General features: G+C 47.9%; 2 protein-coding genes across 13 annotated transcripts in view; one reads left to right on the plus strand and one right to left on the minus strand.

The window, feature by feature from the left end:
- Positions 1-850: 850 nt before the first annotated feature.
- LOC137411661 (protein FAM200C) lies at positions 851-18,370 on the minus strand. Of its 12 annotated transcripts, XM_078785353.1 has the most exons (5): positions 17,801-18,367; positions 12,926-13,051; positions 8,732-10,496; positions 4,603-4,697; positions 851-4,224 (listed from the first exon to the last, which is right to left on the minus strand). In XM_078785353.1, the coding sequence occupies exon 5, from the start codon at positions 4,129-4,131 to the stop codon at positions 3,310-3,312; it is 822 nt and encodes a 273-aa protein (XP_078641479.1). In that variant the 5' UTR covers positions 4,132-4,224; positions 4,603-4,697; positions 8,732-10,496; positions 12,926-13,051; positions 17,801-18,367; the 3' UTR covers positions 851-3,309. The 12 variants fall into 12 exon arrangements, with proteins under 12 accessions (XP_078641479.1, XP_078641481.1, XP_067953071.1 ...); XM_078785355.1 differs by lacking the exon at positions 8,732-10,496 and having other exon boundaries at positions 12,926-13,109; positions 17,784-18,041; XM_078785354.1 differs by lacking the exon at positions 8,732-10,496 and having other exon boundaries at positions 857-4,224; positions 17,801-18,363.
- Positions 17,866-20,114, plus strand: part of LOC137416499 (striated muscle-specific serine/threonine-protein kinase) — a 248,988-nt gene continuing 246,739 nt past the window's right edge. Inside the window, exon 1 of the mRNA XM_078785165.1 lies at positions 17,866-18,660. Within this exon, the coding sequence (XP_078641291.1) occupies positions 18,267-18,660 (394 nt within the window). The 5' untranslated portion in view covers positions 17,866-18,266. The remainder of the gene's footprint in view (positions 18,661-20,114) is intronic.

Below are 20,114 nucleotides of genomic sequence, written 5' to 3' on the forward strand. Positions count from 1 at the left end.
CACACGGATGGTCGTGTGTCGCCGAGTTCGGGAAGGTCCAGGAGGCGGTCGGCCGTTCAATATCCGTGAGGCCGAACGTGGCGATGAGGAGACGTTTGAGCGCCTCATACTTGTGGTCGACCGGCAGGTGCCGCAGGATGGACACGACTCGGGCGGCAGTGCCGGGCCCGAGGGAGGCGACCACGTGGTAGTAACGGGTCTCGTCTGCCGTTATGCCTCGAAGCCGAAATTGAGCTTCGGCCTGCACGAACCACACGTCGGCCTGTGCTTCCCAAAACTCTGGGAGTTTTACTGCGACGGCGTTGGTGGCCATGGCGCGTTCGGTGGTCAGCGATGGCTGAACCAATCGGGGTCACCAGTGAAGTGTGGTGCTGCGCACACAACTTGCTTGCCAAAGAGGTAGGCCACAACGCATTTGTTAAAACCAAAAGAGTTTATTTCGAAAGCTCGAACTGCAGCACTGAGCGGGCTCGAGGCTAGAGCCCGCATATATGTGCCGAGGCCACGCCTAGTCCCCGGGCGTGGCCGATCGGTCGAAGGGCGGGGCATGTGCCATCGGTCCCCGCCTGGGCGCTCGCGCCACCCACTGGTGCGCGGAATTATTGCCCCTTGTGCCCGCCACAGCAGAGATTAATGCCATCACATCAACTCTTTTTTCGTCACACGGAAGTCGTTGGAATAACATGGCAGCTTCCAAAGTCAATGTGGGGTGGCTGTAAACATATGGATATTACCCTAAAACGTGGAGCAAAAAATGAGGGGGTGGGGGTGGGGTGGGAGGCGGGGGTTGTCAGTAGATATAGGATTAGTTACGTGATTACTGGAAATGTTTATTTTTCTTTTCTTTTTTACTCTACTTTGTGTCTATAATAGTATCTTTTGGTTTGAGTGAATTTATTATTTCAGTTGGTGAGTGAATGTTGGTGCAGAGAGAAAGTGCCAGTGCACAAGTGCCATTGAGCCCTTTAAAGAGCGCACAAAAGTTTTATTCATTGGTTGCATTCATTTTTTTTGCACATTGCACAATTTTTTTTGTACAATGATTTCTAATAATTCATAATTATACAATAATTATTAAATTATACAATAATTGTTTTGCGCATTGGTGACAATGGAGACGATGATAAATCCTGTGACATTTGGGCTTGAAGCACTGTCCACCAGAATATTGTGACGTCAAATAGTGGAATAGTGAACGCTTTGACAAAAGTCTACTTTTGACTGGGCCGAAAGGAATATAAACTTGAAGGTAAATTTAGATGCTGCAAGCACAATTGTAAGACTTGATTAAGCCTACGAAGCTCTGTGACGATACCCAAAATGGTGAGAGAGAGAAAAGATAGAAATGTTGACACAAATGGATAAAGAAAGTGGTCATAGCTATTCAGAGGCATTTTTTAATTGGAAGAAATACTTAAAATACAATAAGTACCATGATCCAAATTCTGTGAAAAAAATTTCATCAAATACTTTCCCCACTCACAACTAACAGCAGAACAAAATAGAGTTCATAGAACACCTTACCACATGCAGTCTTCAGAAACAAGGATATATGGGTGAGGTCTGAAAACGAGTGTGTGTACCGGTACTTCTCGGCCTTTATTCAACTCAAATTGCTTACTTTTATTGAAGTGAGAATTTGGTGACGTTTTTATTTTTGGGTTGTAGATTGTGTAAATATCAAAAATGGTATGAGCAAAGTACATTTTTGTGTGCTTCTGCTTACCTTTCATCCTCTGCTTATGCTCTGATGTCTAAACTCATCAAAAGACTGAAATTAAAATTTTTAATGTCATTTTGTGCCTTTACACAGACATTCAGCGATCAAGAAACGTGCACTGGTCAACATGTGCCTTTGTACAAAGAACCTTCGCTGGGCGCTCTGCGATACCATGCAAAAGATTTACACTGTTCTTGCATGATGTGATTGAAATTAATTTAATATAGTCTGATTTCTTGCATTCTGATAGGATGTCGGGTATTATCAGGTGTCACGACGTACCATTTCATTCACTCAGATAAAGGTTTTGATGCTTGCTTTGCTTTAATTCTTCCGTTGCATGCCAATTGTGATTTAATATCTCGCTTACTCATTTACTCATAGACAGATCTCATTGCTTTCACGTTAAAAAACTTAAATCAAGGTCCGTCAAGGAACCTATCATTCAAAAATATCCAATTAGGAACAAATGAATAAATATGGATGTGATTTTCCCTCCCCCTCTCCCAATCCTCCAACCTCCATGAAAAGTGCATGGACAATTGATGCATCTTCAAATGTATCTAATGAGGCAGGCTTTTAAAAATAACGATGACATTGAAGGATGCTTTAGAGTAAATAATGTCATTGAATAATTTTGTTAGGATCATTTTTAAGCAGATGCCATTTTTCCCTACATGGCCGTACTTGTATTTGTGGTCGTTTTTCTGTTCATTTAAAGCTGTAGTATCATGTAGTGATGTCACCACTTTCATAATTGATGAGTTTTTATTTGTAGCTCAAAGCTCTGACATTTAAAAATGTTCATCAATATAACAAACGTGACTTCTGTGTCTTTTTGGGACTCATGTGATGCTCATTTGTCACGAGGGGCTGTGTAAAAGGTGAGCACTCTTATGTGGAGAATACCCTGCCATTTGGCGGCACCAAAACGTTGAGAGCATTGTTGTGCCGAAGAGTTGTTGAGTCTGGCTCTGCTGAAGTTCGATGAGGTCGTCGAGGTATTGGTCATTGAAATCTGTCGTTGCAACGTCGAAAGTAAACGGCTGCCGCACCCATGCTGGGTATTGCTCTTGGTCGGGGAAGTAGCCGTCGATTGACTTTCCCAGTTCATCGAAGTGTGTGGCAATCGCTTGCTTCAGCTCCCCCGGTACAGCAGTGCCTCCAACTTCAGACTCATCTTCGATCCCACTCACGCACTCGTCCAGTAGCGAAAAGTTCGCGAAGTTGTCGTTTTCTGTTCGCCGCCTCCACAACGGTAACTTCTTTCGGAAAGCGCTCAGCTTTTCTTCAGATTCGATGACATTCACTCCACCGCCCTGCATCTGGCAATTGAGATGATTGAGTGCGTCGAAGATGTCAGCCAAGTACGCCAAGGCGAGGATGAACTCTGACTCTTGGAAGTGCGTTGAATGGCAATGCTGGTGTTCTCACAAAAACAGGGCTAATTCTACATGCAAGGCAAAAACACGGCTCACTACCTTCCCTCGTGATAACCATCGAACGTTAGAGTGGTAGAGAAGGACGTCAAATTCAGAGCCGATTTCATTGCACAGCTCTTTGAAGATGCGATGATTCAGAGCACGGCTTCACACATAATTCACAGTTTCAACGACGATTTTCAGAACATTGGCCAGTTTTGGAGGCAGGGCTTTTGATGCCAGCGGGTGTCTGTACAGGACGCAGTGCGTGATGATGATGTGTGGTGCATCGGCCTTCACCAGTGCTCCAAAACCGGAGTTGCATCCCAGCATGGCTGGAGCTCCATCCGAGCAAACTGCAGACACCATGTTCCATGAGAGGCCGTTGCTTCTGAAGAAGTCGTCCACGAGCTTCTTCACGTCAGCTGCCTTCGTCGTTGTTGTGAGAGGCTTGCAGAACAGAAAGTCTTCCTTGATCTCGTCTCCTTTGACATAACGTACAAATAAGATGAGCTGGCTCAAATTCGAAACGTCGGTGGTCTCGTCGAGTTGAAGGCTGAATTTCGTCGGGCTCGCGACTAAATCTGCAACTACCTGGGCGAGGATGTCGTCGCTCAGGTCGTCGATTCTGCATCTGATGGTGTCATTTGAGAGTGGAACGAGAGACAACTTGTTTTCAGCAGCTTTTCCCAGCATGATGTTGGCTATCTTCAACGTGGCCGGTTTGATGAGTGTCTCGCCAATGGTGTGCGGTTTGCCCTGCTTTGCGATCAGGTATGCAACTTCATACGATGCGGTGAGGATCGGTTTGTCAATTGGAACGAAGCCGAGAGTGGGCAAGGTAGCGCTTGCGTCGAATCGGACTCTCTTCAATTTGAATTCATCCAGCGTTGTGTCTTTGTACTGCCCCTCGCCGTGCAGTTTTTTGAAGTGTTCCCGTAGTTTTGCTGGTGATAGGCTGGAGTTGCTCAACTTGACATTGCAAAGCATGCATTGAGGATGCTGACTTCCATCCCATTCCGTCAAACACGTGAACCCGTACCGCACGTAATCCTCCGACCACTTCCTTTTTTGCTCGACATACTGCAAAAAAAAAAGAAAAAAGTAACAAACTGATCTTAATTGAGTTCAGGCAAATAATTATATGACAAAAATTAAAAAAGGAACATGCTTAAATATAATCAGTACCCCTCTGAAAACTGAGAAATTTTAACGAAGAAAACATAACTTATAGTTACGATGACGGGATTTATTATCAACTCAACTCTATGTCACCTCAAATCCCATTATAATATTACATAGAAAACTGCGAATTGTTAGTTTTGAATTGCGACCAAAGGAGTTATATCACCTCCACCTAATTTTCTGAGTAATTCAATCATATTTTATAATCAGCATCCACTTTTGACTTTAATGTAACTCTGAACCCGCCCTGCATATCCACAAACATTTCCAACTTACTTTTCAATTAATCAGTAACTCCAAAGTAAGGCGCGACCAATGACGCACGGCACACGGCAAGCTAATCGAGGCAATTCACTGGAATTTCTGAACACCTGCAAAGTCCAAAATCCAGTAAGTAAGTAAGCAGGTAAGCACCACCAACAGAATAATTAGCAAGTTGCTCATTGATTCAACTTACTACAGTCAGTGTGAAACAACTTATCTTAAACAGACCAGATAAACCACGAATGGGATGGGAATACAATTACAAATAACATTTCCATTCGTTCGTAACATACATAGCAAAATAATAATAATATACTCAGAGGCAAAAGTTATTGTGACATGGAATTTTTTCATTGGTAATCTTGTGAATGAATTTATGGATTTGAACCAGAGAAAGAGTGTGTTAAAATGGTCGAAGAAACGCAACCAAGCAGTTGTTGTTCGAATTGCATGAAATTTTCAAGAAGCGTGACATATTCGAGAAAATGGCCAGAAATGTTCACTTTAAAAGGCCAGACAACCAGACGCTTATCATTTCCACTCAATGCAGTCTTAAGAAGTGCAGAAGTCAGAAAAACACCTCTATTCATCGTTCTGGAACAAGTTCGACATGCCACGCCTCGGGGAAAATGACAGATGGAGAGCTATAGGTATGCTTCAGTCTGGTACCTCGCAGCGTGATGTTGCTCGTCGATTCAACGTCCATAGAAACACCATTTGGCACTTATGGCGACATCAGGCCATGTGTTCTGGAAGGGGATCGTTTTGGAGGTGGGGGCATTATGATTTGGGGCGGGATAACAGCTGCAGCAAGGACGCCAATGATTGTGATTGAGGGGAACTTGAATGCTGTGACGAAAACCGAGACGAGATTTTGCAAATGGCCGCTTTACCGTTTTTGCAACCGAACGGCCCTGGAGTGGTTTCAACACGATAACGCCAGACCACACGTTGCTCGAGTTGTACAGCAGTATCTTAATCAGAACAATGTTAATGTGTTACCCTGTCCCGCAAGATCCCCTGATTTGTCATCCATTGAACACGTCTGGGATGAAATGGAGCGACGTTTACAACGTCATCCGAATCCTCCAACAACGCTGCAGGAACTCCGCCAAATCCTTCCTCGGATATGGAATGATCTTCCCCAGGACTTTCATCGACGTTTAGTGGCCTCAATGAGGCGAAGGTGCCAGGCCTGCATCAATGCACAAGGTGGACACACTCGCTACTGACCGTGTGAACTGTGAACTTGCTTGTGAACCCCCTCTTGTGTTGTGCCTCATTTGCATATGCCAGGTGCGCTGTTCTTATGGACTGTTGATCGTTACCATACCTTGAAACATTTGTCTTTCCATGTAATAACATTTCATTCGCGGCAGTAAAAGTTTAACACTGATTCTGTTTGTTGTTCGTGTGTCACAATAACTTTTGCCTTTGAGTATATTAATAATAAGCATAATTACACATAGATTCAAAATTGATACAAAACTAAAAATAAAAAATAAAAAAATTGCAATGGGTTTCGAAGGACCTCCGCCGAACCCCTGAGACTGGCTCACTGAACCCCTGGGGTTCGGTCGAACCCAGGTTAAGAACCACGGCCTTAGACAATCACCTTATTATGAAATCTACAGACATGGGTGCCTCATTCACTCTGAGAAGTTAGACAAGCAAGGGTGATATACAGAGAGATAAAGAAGGTGGGGCTTGTTTTTGGCGACCCCTCGCTCACAAGACGCAAGCATGTGGGCTTACGTGGTTCCAAAGTGAAAATGGGAGGGTGACGGGCAATAAGAGAGTGTGATGGTGTAATGCACCATGTGGGGAGAAATGCGGCGAATGCTTTATAATACTTAGAGGAAATCGTGAATGCGTATCAGTAGGCCTACCCCTGTTCTGAACGAGTCAAGGTGAAATTGGTGATGGCTTTTTGTGCTTTCCAAGTTAACTATTATAATTGTAGAAAGCAAGAGAAAGATTGTGTAAATCAGTGTAATTGTTGGAACGTCCAGGGAAAGAGCTCTGTGGCTGGCTCGCATTCGCTCCACGGCAGGGCCCATCTACACAGCGGCTCAGTTTGACCGACTCATTTCTGGAGGACTCTTTCTGGCTCTCTCTGCTCCCTGGACGTACAGGATGACTGATTTTGGGCGACCCTGTCTTGTAAAGTCCTTTGCCGAGGCGTGGTCAGCGTCCCAGCGCAGCTTGTTCCTCATGGGTACTATAATAAAAGTACAAATCCATGGTACAATGATCAGCCTTTGCATTGGAGCACAGCTGTTGTCAAACCATGCTTATTGGTTGAGCTCTCGGCTTGGGCGCACCGTCCTCTGATAACCCCACCCATATGTAGTCCTTTCTGCTCCATTGAACACTGGATGTTCTGGTGCTACCAGATGATTTGGCTTTGTTGTGTCTTGTAATGAAATGCGGATTTATGTGTTGCAAAGCATGTATGGATTCCCTGAAATGAGCTGCGGAGAACGAGAGCGATTGAAAAGGATGGAGGGAACGAGATTAGAAGGAATTTAAGAGAGGGGACCTAGAGAACGGTAACAAAAGGAATTCGAACCTGCTACACAGACAAAACACATTTTCCTGTCCACTGATACGAGGGGAAGGTAATCTCTCTAAACAAAATACTACTGAGATATCTAAACTTCAGGGTTCCTTAATGTGTTGGATGTAACTGTTTGTAAGATATTGAGTTATAAGCAACAAGTCACTGTGTCCAGCAGACAGAAAGTAACTACTTTTGATGTCCCAAAATGTGATGCGGCCTTGCGAGGTATGTAAAAAAGATGTCGCTGCATGATGACATCATGTGCAGTGATGTCTTTTTTACATCCCTCACACGGAAGCAAACGTGGGATATCATCTTGCTTGTAACAGTCATTGCGATGCCTTGCAAATTCTGGTGAGCAAATATTGAGTTATAATCGACACGTCACTGTGTCCAGCAGACAGAAAGTAATTGTAATAGTTCACTATGTCAATAAGAACACTTTCGTTCAAAATTTATGGAGATTAGCAAACCAGTGCAGTTTTGGAAAGTTTATGGCATCAGGAATCTTAAAATCAATGTTTACATTTGCCCAGATGCTTGCATAGCCGCCATTTTGGATTTTCAAAATGGCCACCATAGAATAAGAATTTCCGAATATCCCAGCTTGTAATTCGCATAGAAACTCCATTCTAAATGCTAATCCTATGTTTCCAGGCCCAAGTAATCCAAAGCTTATGTCAAATTATTGATTATCTGACTAACTCGGTGATGGCTTGTGGGGCAGGAGGAACCTTTATGGTGACTGGCAGTATTTGGCCACTTTTGTCCTGATAGTAACCAAATTTCAGGGGGTCAAAAGGCTGTTGCTGCATAACATTGGCTTGGAACCATACTCGGGTTACAGGCTTTGTAACCGCACATGCTGGATGTGTTCCTTGAATGCACAGAGTGTTGGAGGTAAGTTGTTGCTTTCAACTCGGTGTTTACAAAACAGATAGGTGTCTTGGGACGGAAGGTTGAGCACACAAATTTGGCCAATACGTCTTTGAGTCAACATTGTCGACGTCTTTCACCGCCTGTGTTAGGTCACCTTCCTCCGATAGTTTCATCAGTGCTCTGACTAAGTGCTAAGTGCTTTCATATACTGTTGAAACCATTTTGTGTTGCCTATTCCTGAGAATTTTCCAACATTGAAAGTGCTCTGACTGACTCTGATCAATGGTGGGGAGGAATGATCTGGTAGCATCTGGTTGCATCTCCGTGGAACATCCACCTTTACTCCCATTTCGCCATGTTTTCGTTGGAGCGTAATGGAGACGGAGGATTGCCAGCAACCATCTAACCACTGTATGACCACACGTGAGTAGAAATTCACGCACACCATTTCTACAGTGTCCTGAAAAACGTCTTTCATGTTGAGTGTTTAAGCATTTAACTTGTAAAGAACGATTATAAGGACCTCGGCTCAAGTGAATTACATGCCAAACTGGGGTAAAGTTTTTTAAGTGGTGTACTTTTAGTAAAGGTTACAATGAATAGTGAATTGAATACCAACAGTGAATGCGTGGAATACAGGTATAGCTTGCGCCTTTTCTTTGCCCAAAACACTCCAGATTGACTCTATTTCGACTGTACCTGATACCATCAAAATAGATGTCTTTTTGCAGAGCTTGTCATAGTGTGACACAACCCGAACCAAGATGTCAGTATCAGGAGTGAAGAATACATCAGGACACCACTGTGATGCCTCCGCTGCCAGGCAGATCATCAATGTGTCAGCCTCCTCGTGATTGCTGTCTTCAAAGTGCATGTTTCTGTTGCTTCTGGTGTGACCTGATGCTGATGTGATGACTAACTGAGGTGAGTTTTTTGTTGGAATCAAGGGTTGCTTTGGTGAGATAGTCTGTGAAATCTGCTTTCGTTTTTTCATGCGATAGAAATCGTGCCAGTGGGATGTGTTTGATGTTCGTGTCATCTGAAACCTGATACTGTATAGGAGCTTTTCCTTGTTGTCGTCTCTCTCCAGTTTCCTCCTTTAGTGAGTCAGGTTTGTATGTATTGAAGACCAGGATGACCTCACTGAACCCTGCTGACAAGTTCATGAGCCTGTCATTGAAACACTGGTCTTGAAAGCATACATGATATTCTGACTTATGGGCAATGCTGACCTGTCAACTGTCCTGCTCCTCATCTCCATTTGCAGCCCCTCCTCAGATCCCACCAAAGTCCACTGTATAAGGCTGTACAGCTCGGTCGGGACATCCTCTCTTGTGCTGGATACTGTAATTGTGTGTGTTTCCTTCTCCTCAGCGAAATTGGCAATGTTGTTGCGGTTGAGCTTATCTGTCTTGTATATCATCATTGTGTTGTCCATTTCACTTGTGGCATCTTGCATCAAGGAAGTGTAGACCATATCTTCTTCGCAGGCTTCAGGACAGTAAAGAACAGATGGTTTTCTTCTGTCTTTCTGCCTCACTGACTTCACACTTGATATCTGCAACACTTTTGTCCTTTAGCCACTGTCGTGTCAGTGTCGGAGTGTGCTTCTGTGCCTCATCACTACCACCAGGCATAGCTATGTAGGTTTTTTTGATGGCATCCATGGGTAAATGAGCCTCATTTTGGGGTGATATTCAATGAGATTGATCAGCTCAATCAAGCATGGTACTTGCATTGGTAGGTCTGTCTTTGTAGACTTGGACCAGTTGCTGGCATCATCCCTCAGGACATGGAACACATGTCGTGTCCAGCATGGTTTGTGGTATCTTACATCTATCGCATGGGCATCACTTGGTGAGAATGCATTGCTTAGTCTTGTCATCAATACTGGATCTTGGGAAATTTCCACAGCTTGTCCAAGTGCCTTCCCGCGTTTTCAGTTCGTACGGTGAAGAGACGCTGGTCATCATCTTGACATAAGAAGCAGTGATCCCTTGTCAACGGTTGTCGCAGATCTAGTGAAACGTGCTGCGGTGCCTGGGGTTGCTGATTGCTCCATTTCAGAGCTTGTTCTTTTATGCCCACGTTTTTCACAGCATAGGTTCCCGTAGACATGGCATGCTGCAAGCGTCTTCTCGCTCGCTGTATGGATACTTGATTTGTGGCATCAGAATAACAACTCCGATGCCACATGGGTTTCCTTTCAATCAATATCTCTTTGGTAAAGTCTTTGAGGCATCTTTGGATGTCAACATATTTTCCATCCTGTAAGCTGGCTCTTTCTTCCACTACATCGAGTAGTTTCTGGTATGATTCTGTTCTGGGATATTGAACAAGTGTTACTTTGCTGGCAGTGGACTCCTGACAAACAATGCACTGCTTCCAGTCTACTGTGTCCATGGACGACTTGAACGAGCTCAACTTTCTGGTTCCCGGGTCTTCACTCATGATGACTCAGGCACTGAAAAGAAAGAGAGCCATCACTATATTAACCAACACCAAGATAATTGTGTACTAGTTGTGTTAACATAATTTTTTCCTCGATAAAATGATATATTGCAAAACTTCTGCTAAAATACTGCAAAATTATCGAAGCATCAGGATTTATAAACTGTTGCAACTGCCGCCAGAAGAACTATGCTCGTGCGGCACAGAATGTGAAAATGATGCACACTGTAATGTTGAATATGACACTGAGAGTGATGATGATGTGTAATGATGTGTCAAACTGAGATAGGAAATACGTCTATACGTATGCTGTTGTACGTATGCTACCAACAATTTGAGTGTGCATTTTCTTCATGAAAATACAAACATAATTTCACAAACTTCTTCTTTTCTTGGTTTTTGATGTTCATAATCACTAATTTGACATAAGCTTTGGATTTATTTGGCCTGGAAACATAGGATTAGCATTTAGAATGAAGTTTCTTCGTCAATTACAAGCTGAGATATTCGGAAATTCATATTTTATGGCGGGCATTTTGAAAATCCAAAATGGCGGCTATGCAGGCATCTGCGCAAATGTAAACATTGATTTTTATATTCCTGATGCCATAAGCTTCTCAAAAATGTACTAGTTTACTAATCTCCATAAAATTTGAACAAAAATACAAAGTGAACCTGGCTATTTATCGAGGTTGTTTAAGAGCTACAATGACGCCATAACGTGGAGCGGATAAATACTTTACTTCACTGTTCCTTGGTTTTGGTGTTGGCTTAGCGGTTAGGGTGCCGGCTTGGGATCCTAGGATCCTGGGTTCAAATCCCGGTCGATCGCTGAATTAACGCCAGGGGGGTTGACTCAGCCTGCCATCCTTCCGAGGTCGGCAAATTGAGTACCAGCTTGCTGGGATGAATGATCACAGTGTGTACCCCGATTTAGAATAAGTACACCGTATCCCTGCGCATCGTAAGAGCGTGACCAAGGGTTGGCGTCAGGAAGGGCATCCGGCCATAAAAACATTGCCTCAAACAGGGAACCATGATTGTCACGGGGCCCGCAAGGCTAACCCCCGCTCTAGCGGGGAAAATGGCCTTTAAACGATCATTCATATTGTTGCGGATATGAGATTGGCCTCCATCCATATCCGCTTGTAAATATTCCCCTATTTCCCCAATACTTCCCAACTATCCCCAATCCCCCATTCCCTAGTCCCATTTTCTGTAAACAACACTCTGTAGACCCGACCTTCCCCTATTTCCCCCATTAAATGTCGCATCCAGGTCCACCGCATCTCACGTAGACAACTATAGGACATCTTGCTAGTTATTCTTAGTCTATGTCAGTTAAGGACTCGTTTCCATTAATTCTGACTCTTCGTTGCACCAGAATGTGATTGTATGGCACCGTTAGAAAGTTTAGGACCTCCCAATACCTCCCCGCAGCTCTTCCTCATGGTACAACAACAACAACAACAACAACAGCGGCGGCGGCGCGGGGAGTGTGCGTCCTCACTCCGGCTTGGTTAGCCGCCATTGAACATGTGCTCCGACGGGGTTACCACGCAGGGGCTCGCTGTCAGCTCCTCATCAAGGGCGGAGCCCGGTAACCCCCCGCACCCAATAGAAGCGGCGGACCGATTCCATCTGGGGCGGAGCCAACGAGCCGAGGGCGTGTCACTCCCCGCTGAGCATGCGCAGGAAGAGGGAGGTGACGTCAGATGCGCCCTCAGCTTGGAGAGAGAAGACGCCACCTCCGAGCGCTGCAATACCTCCCCGCATCTCTGGACCGGACCGTGTTTGATTCTGCCCTTGAGCCAAGGTGCACCTTGTGCTATCGACTGCCTGTCCTTCCCTGCCATCAATCCCCGTGTAAGTCAGTCTTGTCCCGTTTGTCTGTGGTCTGTCGGGGATAGATAAGACTGTGTCTAAGTGCCCATCTTTTCTGTGCTTTACCTCTTACCTTGTAATCTACCCCTTTTCTGCATCACCAATTATATCCTCCTCCGGAGGTCTTGAGAACTGTACCCCTTGTGTCGTGTCATTTACCCCAGCCGTTGTGTCCTTTCCATCATTGATTTAGCGTAGCGCGATTCGGCCAACGTTCGAGTGGAATCGGGTGAGTTGGGCGGGATCGGGTTCTAATCGGGGAGTAACTGTTCGGACGCGGTAATACACCACCGCTCGGTCAATATAACATCTGTCCGCGATCCGCAACAATATTATATACTGTTCCTAGGTTTCCCTTGGGGCAATCAGCAGAATGTTCCTTCATTACCCACTCGCTGTTCACCAAACCTGACAAACTTTTCTTCTCCCAAGGGTTATTTTTTTTCTCCCGCCATTTTAGATCGCTCTTTGCCAGTGGAATATAGATTTTGTTTTAACCACCGCTCTCTGGTCACACCAAAGCAACTCCTGAAAATCAACATTCCACGACGGGTTTACCTGCCGAGACCTTCGACCAGCTTCTGGGGAGCATCTGGTTGCATCTCCGTGGAACATCCACCTTTACTCCCATTTCGCCATGTTTTCGTCGGAGCGTAATGGAGACGGAGGATTGCCAGCAACCATCTAACCACCGTATGACCACACGTGCGTAGAAATTCACGCACAGCATTTCTACAGTGTCCTGAAAAACATCTTTCATGTTGAGTGTTTAAGCATTTAACTTGGAAAGAACGATTATAAGGACCTCGGCTCAAGGGAATTACATGCCGAACTGGGGTAAAGTTTTTAAAGTGGTGTACTTTTAGTAAAGGTTACAATGAACAGCGATATTACAAACGAGCATACGTAATATGTGAACACCAGGATATGCTTACTTAATATGATAACGCCAGAATGTGCGTACGTTATATGTGAACAGAATGGGCAAAGGTAATAGCTGAACAGATAACTCATTACATGTGATAATGGAAATATGTGATGTGAATGCTTCAAAAAAAAATTGGAGATTTATTTATTTAAATACAGAAATCTTGCCTCGTCGTCATAGAGGAGCTAAGCGACAGAGGGCAGCAGATTTACCAACTGGCATAATGAAAGGGGGAACGGGGGTCAGGTGATACGAGTAAATGAGTGGCAGAAAGAAAATGGGTGGGGACGGGTTACGGGGGTGGGGAGGAACGGGGGTGGGAAGGAACGAGGGGTGGGGAGGAAAGAGGGGTGGGGGGAAGGAACGGGGGTGGGAAGGAACGAGGAGTGGGAAGGAACGAGGGGTGGTGAGGAAAGAGGGGTGGGGAGGAGGAAGGGTGGGGAGGAACGGGGGTGGGAAGGAACGAGGGGTGGGGAGGAAAGAGGGGTGGGGGGAAGAACGGGGGGGGGGAATGGGGGGTGGCAAGGAACGGGGGAGGGGGAGGAATGAGGGGTGGGGTGGAAAGAGGGGTGGGGAGGAAAGAGGGGTGTGGAGGAAAGAGGGGTGGGGAGGAACGAGGAGTGGGGAGGAAAGAGGGGTGTGGAGGAAAGAGGGGTGTGGAGGAAAGAGGGGTGTGGAGGACAGAGGGGTGGGGAGGAACGAGGGTGGGGAGGAATGAGGGGTGGGGAGGAACGAGGATGGGGAGGATTGAGGGGTGGGGTGGAAAGAGGGGTGGGGAGGAAAGAGGGGTGGGGTGGAAAGAGGGGTGGGGTGGAAAGAGGGGTGGGGTGGAAAGACGAGTGGGGAGGAAAGAGGGGTGTGGAGGAGGAAAGGGTGGGGAGGAAAGAGGTGTGTGGAGGAACGAGGGGTGGAGAGGAACGGAGAGTGGGGAGGAACGGGGGGTGGGGTGGGAAGGAACGGGGGGGGGGGGGGGTGGTCAGTAAGAGTTGTTGTTGTTGTATAGCCCCAAATAGTTCTCTCGAACAAGCCGGCTATCCAGACAGCTGAACGATCTCCCAGGAGTGAGCCAGACATCCCCGATGAGGTGTGGGGAGGAAAGAGGGGTGGGGGGAGGAACGGGGGGGGGAGGAATGGGGGGTGGGAAGGAATGGGGGAGGGGGGGAGGAAAGAGAGGTGGGGAGGAACGAGGGTGGGGAGGAATGAGGGGTGGGGTGGAAAGAGGGGTGGGGAGGAAAGAGGGGTGTGGAGGAACGAGGAGTGGGGAGGAAAGAGGAGTGTGGAGGGAAGAGGGGTGTGGAGGACAGAGGGTTGGGGAGGAACGAGGGTGGGGGGGAATGAGGGGTGGGGAGGAACGAGGGTGGGGAGGAATGAGGAGTGGGGTGGAAATAGGGGTGGGGAGGAAAGAGGGGTGGGGTGGAAAGAGGGGTGGGGTGGAAAGAGGGGTGGGGAGGAAAGAGGAGTGGGGAGGAAAGAGGGGTGTGGAGGAGGAAAGGGTGGGGAGGAAAGAGGTGTGTGGAGGAACGAGGGGTGGAGAGGAACGGAGAGTGGGGAGGAAAGGGGGTGGGGTAAGAAGGAACGGGGTGGGGGGGGGGGGGAGTCAGTAAGAGTTGTTGTTGTTGTATAGCCCCAAATAGTTCTCTCGAACAAGCCCGCTGTACAGACAGCTGAATGATCTCCCAGGAGTGACCCAGACAGCCCCGACATCCAGAATGGTGTCCCCAGTCTTCACAAAGTCAGGGCCACGACAAAGTTAGAGAGAAGAGGGAAAGGGCTGGTCCATGGTTACTGATCGGCACTCTGACCATGACCGCACTGCCCTGAGGTATCCCGGAAGCAGGTGAAGAATGGGGATGATTTTGTCCCTGCAATGCGTTTGGGGGGTGGGGGGTGGGGGGGTACAACCACCGTCGTGAAGAGGTGTCCCCAATAGTTTGCAGATCAGTAAGAGTAGAAGGTGGAAGTGTGGCAGAAAGCATGAGGTGACGATGGGTAGTACTTGTTGAAGGATTGGAGGGAGGGGCATGAGACAACAGACAGGTAGTTGGTTCCACAGAAGAAGAGGGACGAGTGTTTCGGTCAGAAATGGGAAAGGTACCCAGGTGTGGGATTCTGTAAAAGTGCGTGAAGGCACGTGGAAGTCTAAGGGAAGAGATGGGAAGATTGAGGTGATAGAAAATTTGGTGTCCACCATTTTACCTGCAGTGGGTGAGAAGCAGACTTTGGGGCTCGGTCTAGTGCTGGAGATACGCCAACAACATGGAGAGAATTGGACTGGATTACCTCCAAAGGATCCAGGTGTTGTTGGCTTAACCTGGTGTTGGCTTAACGGTTAAGGTGGCTGGCTCCAGGTGTTGTTGGCTTAGAGGGGAGGGGAGGTGTTGTTGGCTTAGAGGGGTTGACAAAGAGAGGTGGGGAGGAACGAGGGTGGGGAGGAATGAGGGGTGGGGTGGAAAGAGGGGTGGGGAGGAAAGAGGGGTGTGGAGGAAAGAGGGGTGGGGAGGAACGAGGAGTGGGGAGGAAAGAGGGGTGAGGAGGAAAGAGGGGTGTGGAGGGAAGAGGGGTGTGGAGGACAGAGGGGTGGGGAGGAACGAGGGTGGGGGGGGGGGGAATGAGGGGTGGGGAGGAACGAGGGTGGGGAGGAATGAGGAGTGGGGTGGAAATAGGGGTGGGGAGGAAAGAGGGGTGGGGTGGAAAGAGGGGTGGGGTGGAAAGAGGGGTGGGGAGGAAAGAGGAGTGGGGAGGAAAGAGGGGTGTGGAGGAGGAAAGGGTGGGGAGGAAAGAGGTGTGTGGAGGAACGAGGGGTGGAGAGGAACGGAGAGTGGGGAGGAAAGGGGGTGGGGTGAGAAGGAACGGGGTGGGGGGGGGGGGGGTCAGTAAGAGTTGTTGTTGTTGTATAGCCCCAAATAGTTCTCTCGAACAAGCCCGCTGTACAGACAGCTGAACGATCTCCCAGGAGTGACCCAGACAGCCCCGACATCCAGAATGGTGTCCCCAGTCTTCACAAAGTCAGGGCCACGACAAAGTTAGAGAGAAGAGGGAAAGGGCTGGTCCATGGTTACTGATCGGCACTCTGACCATGACCGCACTGCCCTGAGGTATCCAGGAAGCAGGTGAAGAATGGGGATGATTTTGTCCCTGCAATGCGTTTGGGGGGTGGGGGGGGGGGGGGGTACAACCACCGTGAAGAGGTGTCCCCAATAGTTTGCAGATCAGTAAGAGTAGAAGGTGGAAGTGTGGCAGAAAGCATGAGGTGACGATGGGTAGTACTTGTTGAAGGATTGGAGGGAGGGGCATGAGACAACAGACAGGTAGTTGGTTCCACAGAAGAAGAGGGACGAGTGTTTCGGTCAGAAATGGGAAAGGTACCCAGGTGTGGGATTCTGTAAAAGTGCGTGAAGGCACGTGGAAGTCTAAGGGAAGAGATGGGAAGATTGAGGTGATAGAAAATTTGGTGTCCACCATTTTACCTGCAGTGGGTGAGAAGCAGACTTTGGGGCTCGGTCTAGTGCTGGAGAGACGCCAACAACATGGAGAGAATTAGACTGGATTACCTCCAAAGGATCCAGGTGTTGTTGGCTTAACCTCGTGTTGGCTTAACGGTTAAGGTGGCTGGCTTGAGATCTCAGGGTCCTGAGTGGTGGCTGGCTTGAGATCTCAGGGTCCTGGGTGGTGGCTGGCTTGAGATCTCAGGGTCCTGAGTGGTGGCTGGCTTGAGATCTCAGGGTCCTGAGTGGTGGCTGGCTTGAGATCTCAGGGTCCTGGGTGGTGGCTGGCTTGAGATCTCAGGGTCCTGAGTTCAAGCCCCTGTCATTCTGTCGAATCAACATCAGGTGGGTTGACTCAGCCTGTCATCCTTCCAAGGTTGGCAAAATGAGTACCAGCTTACTGGGATGAATGAGCCATTCACGTAACCTGCGTCGGAGTGGTGACCTGTCCAGGATTTACCCAATAGCCAAGAAACTTCTTCGGTAGCCCTAATCATCTGAAGGTCCAATAGGAGTGTTCTTCTTCTTTTTTTCTACTTCCAGAGGAGCAAGGTGGTCCAGAGTCGGGACTCTTCCTTGATAGTTGAGCTGAAGGTCTTGTACCTTGTAATGAGCTCCGAGAAGCCCAATGGCTGTTGCTGTGCGGAGGATACAGAGGCGTCGGCCTCATCGTTCCAAGACAACCTGGAGATGCCTCAACAGGTGAGGGAAGATCGAGAAGCCAAAGGGGAGGGAGACGTCGGGAGAGATCACGACAAAGAATGTCCTCAAGAACATCCAAAATATGATAACCATTCAACGAGAGGACCCTGCATACCATGAGCAGACAACTTGGGATAAGTAAGATTGTGTTGTTCACCTGTCGCCCCTTAATTTTTAGTCGTTTTTCTCTCCTATGACCCTCACCTGCAGTTCACGGTTATGCACATATCAAGTTCAAAATGAATGGGATATTTAATTAAAATGGCGATCAGAAAACTTGCATATCTGAACTCTGGCTCACCCTGATTCAATACGTACATAGTGTGTCCATATAAAGGGCTTGTCCTGAAACGTATCCAGCAGGTGGAGATAAGGAGCTGGCCGTCATGGTGTGGATCTGGAAGATCACAGCTAGGTCCAATTTCTTCCGATGCACCTTTATGGAGGTTGAACAGGTAAGAGCCATCTGGATCCACTGGGCTTGGGTCCAAAGAGTCTCGTCCTGAATCGAGATCCAGGCAGAACTCGGGGAGAAGGGACTTTTACTTCTTTACGGAGTAAAGGTGGGGGCAGGTGAGCTCTGTGGGTGAAATTCGAGGCGCAGCCGGCCTAAAAATACAGCGTCCAACGTACTCGGGAGATGATGGCCGGGGCGGCTTATCGAGGCTCGGACCTGCGGACGACGTCCACCCGGAGCGCAAGATCTTCCTGAGCACAAGGTCGCGCATGTAGCTCGGGCGCCGGGACGACCAGACCACCTGCGGAAACTTTTACCTCCTCCGCGATGATCCGCCAAAGAGCCAAGGAAACGTGCCCGGCGCCCGGCGGCGATAGCGGATCCGCAGGGGACGTGGCGACCGACGCCTCAGACATCCCGGCGAAACGAGCGAGGGAGGGCGCCGTGGGCTCGGACGGCCTGGGACAAGGTAGCCCGCCCACCTTCACGACCGGACTGCGGGACCGCGCGGTCACTGCGGGTCGCTACGTGAACCTGCGGGTCGCTTTGCAGGGAAACCCGCGGCCGACGCTCTCGTGGCTCAAAGACGGCGTGCCCTTGTCCGACCTTTGCCCCGACGAGGACACCTGTCTGCGCGTGCGGACCGAGGGACTGTACACGTGCGTGGCCGTGAACTCGGCGGGCGAGGCTCAGACGAGCGCCCGGGTCATCGTGTCTACAGGTGCGTGCGCGGTCTTGTGGGGGCTCGATCGACATTATCCCGGGTCCGCCGATTAATAACATTAACTCGGTTAGGGTCATGCTTCCTCATCAGTAGTAATGGTCAGAAACCACCAAACGATTTGTCCCTCGATAGACCATTCAGACTTAACAATGTGTCGAGGGCAAGACCTCAACTGAAAAGTCTTTGGTCTTTAAAATGGTCTTCAAAAGACTTGGTAGGGCTAAAAGACCATAACTAAGATATGTTAGATCATAATTGAGGTCTTTAAAAAGTCTCGGTAGAGTCTGCAGTAACTCCATGTAGAGTGTGCAGTAACTCCAGGTAGAGTCTACAGTAACTGCATGTAGAGTGTGCAGTAACTCCAGGTAGAGCCTGCGGTAACTCCATGTAGAGTCTGCAGTAACTGCATGTAGAGTGTGCAGTAACTCCAGGTAGAGTCTGTGGTAACTCCATGTAGAGTCTGCAGTAACTCCATGTAGAGTCTGCAGTAACTCCAGGTAGCGTCTGCTGTAACTCCAGGTAGAGTCTGCAGTGACTCCATGTAGGGTCTGCAGTAACTCCAGGTAGAGTCTGCAGTAAATCCAGGTAGTCTGCAGTAACTCCAGGAGCGTCTGCAGTAACTCCAGGAGCGTCTGCAGTAACTCCAGGTAGAGTCTGCAGTGACTCCAGGTAGGGTCTGCAGTGACTCCAGGTAGAGTCTGCAGTAAATCCAGGTAGAGTCTGCAGTAACTCCAGGTAGAGTCTGCAGTAACTCCATGTAGTGTCTGCAGTAACTCCATGTAGAGTCTGCAGTAACTCCAGGTAGAGTCTGCAGTGACTTCAGGTAGAGTCTGCAGTAACTCCATGTAGAGTCTGCAGTAACTCCAGGTAGCATCTGCTGTATCTCCAGGTAGAGTCTGCAGTGACTCGAGGTAGGGTCTGCAGTAACTCCAGGTAGAGTTTGCAGTAAATCCAGGTAGTCTGCAGTAACTCCAGGTAGCGTCTGCAGTAACTTCAGGTAGAGTCTGCAGTGACTCCAGGTAGGGTCTGCAGTGACTCCAGGTAGAGTCTGCAGTAACTCCAGGTAGAGTCTGCAGTAACTCCATGTAGAGTCTGCAGTAACTCCAGGTAAAGTCTGCAGTAACTCCAGGTAGAGTCTGCAGTAGCTCCAGGTAGAGTCTGCAGTAGCTCCAGGTAAAGTCTGCAGTAACTCCAGGTAGAGTCTGCAGTCATTCCAATAAGTTATAAATTAAATCTCGCAGTGCTGTCCCCCGAGATGGTCTTGGTTCCTCAGTACGATGGTGAAAACGAACTTGTGTGTGTCCATTTAATACGTACTTTAATACACATAACATCTTTTGTTTCTACCAGACACGCGAGGTGCTTTAACTCCCATGAGGTACATTCATCAATCCCTTTAGGTACTTTTACAATGGACATTTTATTTATATGCGTTAAGCGGTTCCATCAGA

This window comes from Myxine glutinosa, chromosome 10 (genome assembly GCF_964187855.1).
Source record: "Myxine glutinosa chromosome 10, kmMyxGlut1.1, whole genome shotgun sequence".
NCBI classification, from domain to species: domain Eukaryota; kingdom Metazoa; phylum Chordata; class Myxini; order Myxiniformes; family Myxinidae; genus Myxine; species Myxine glutinosa.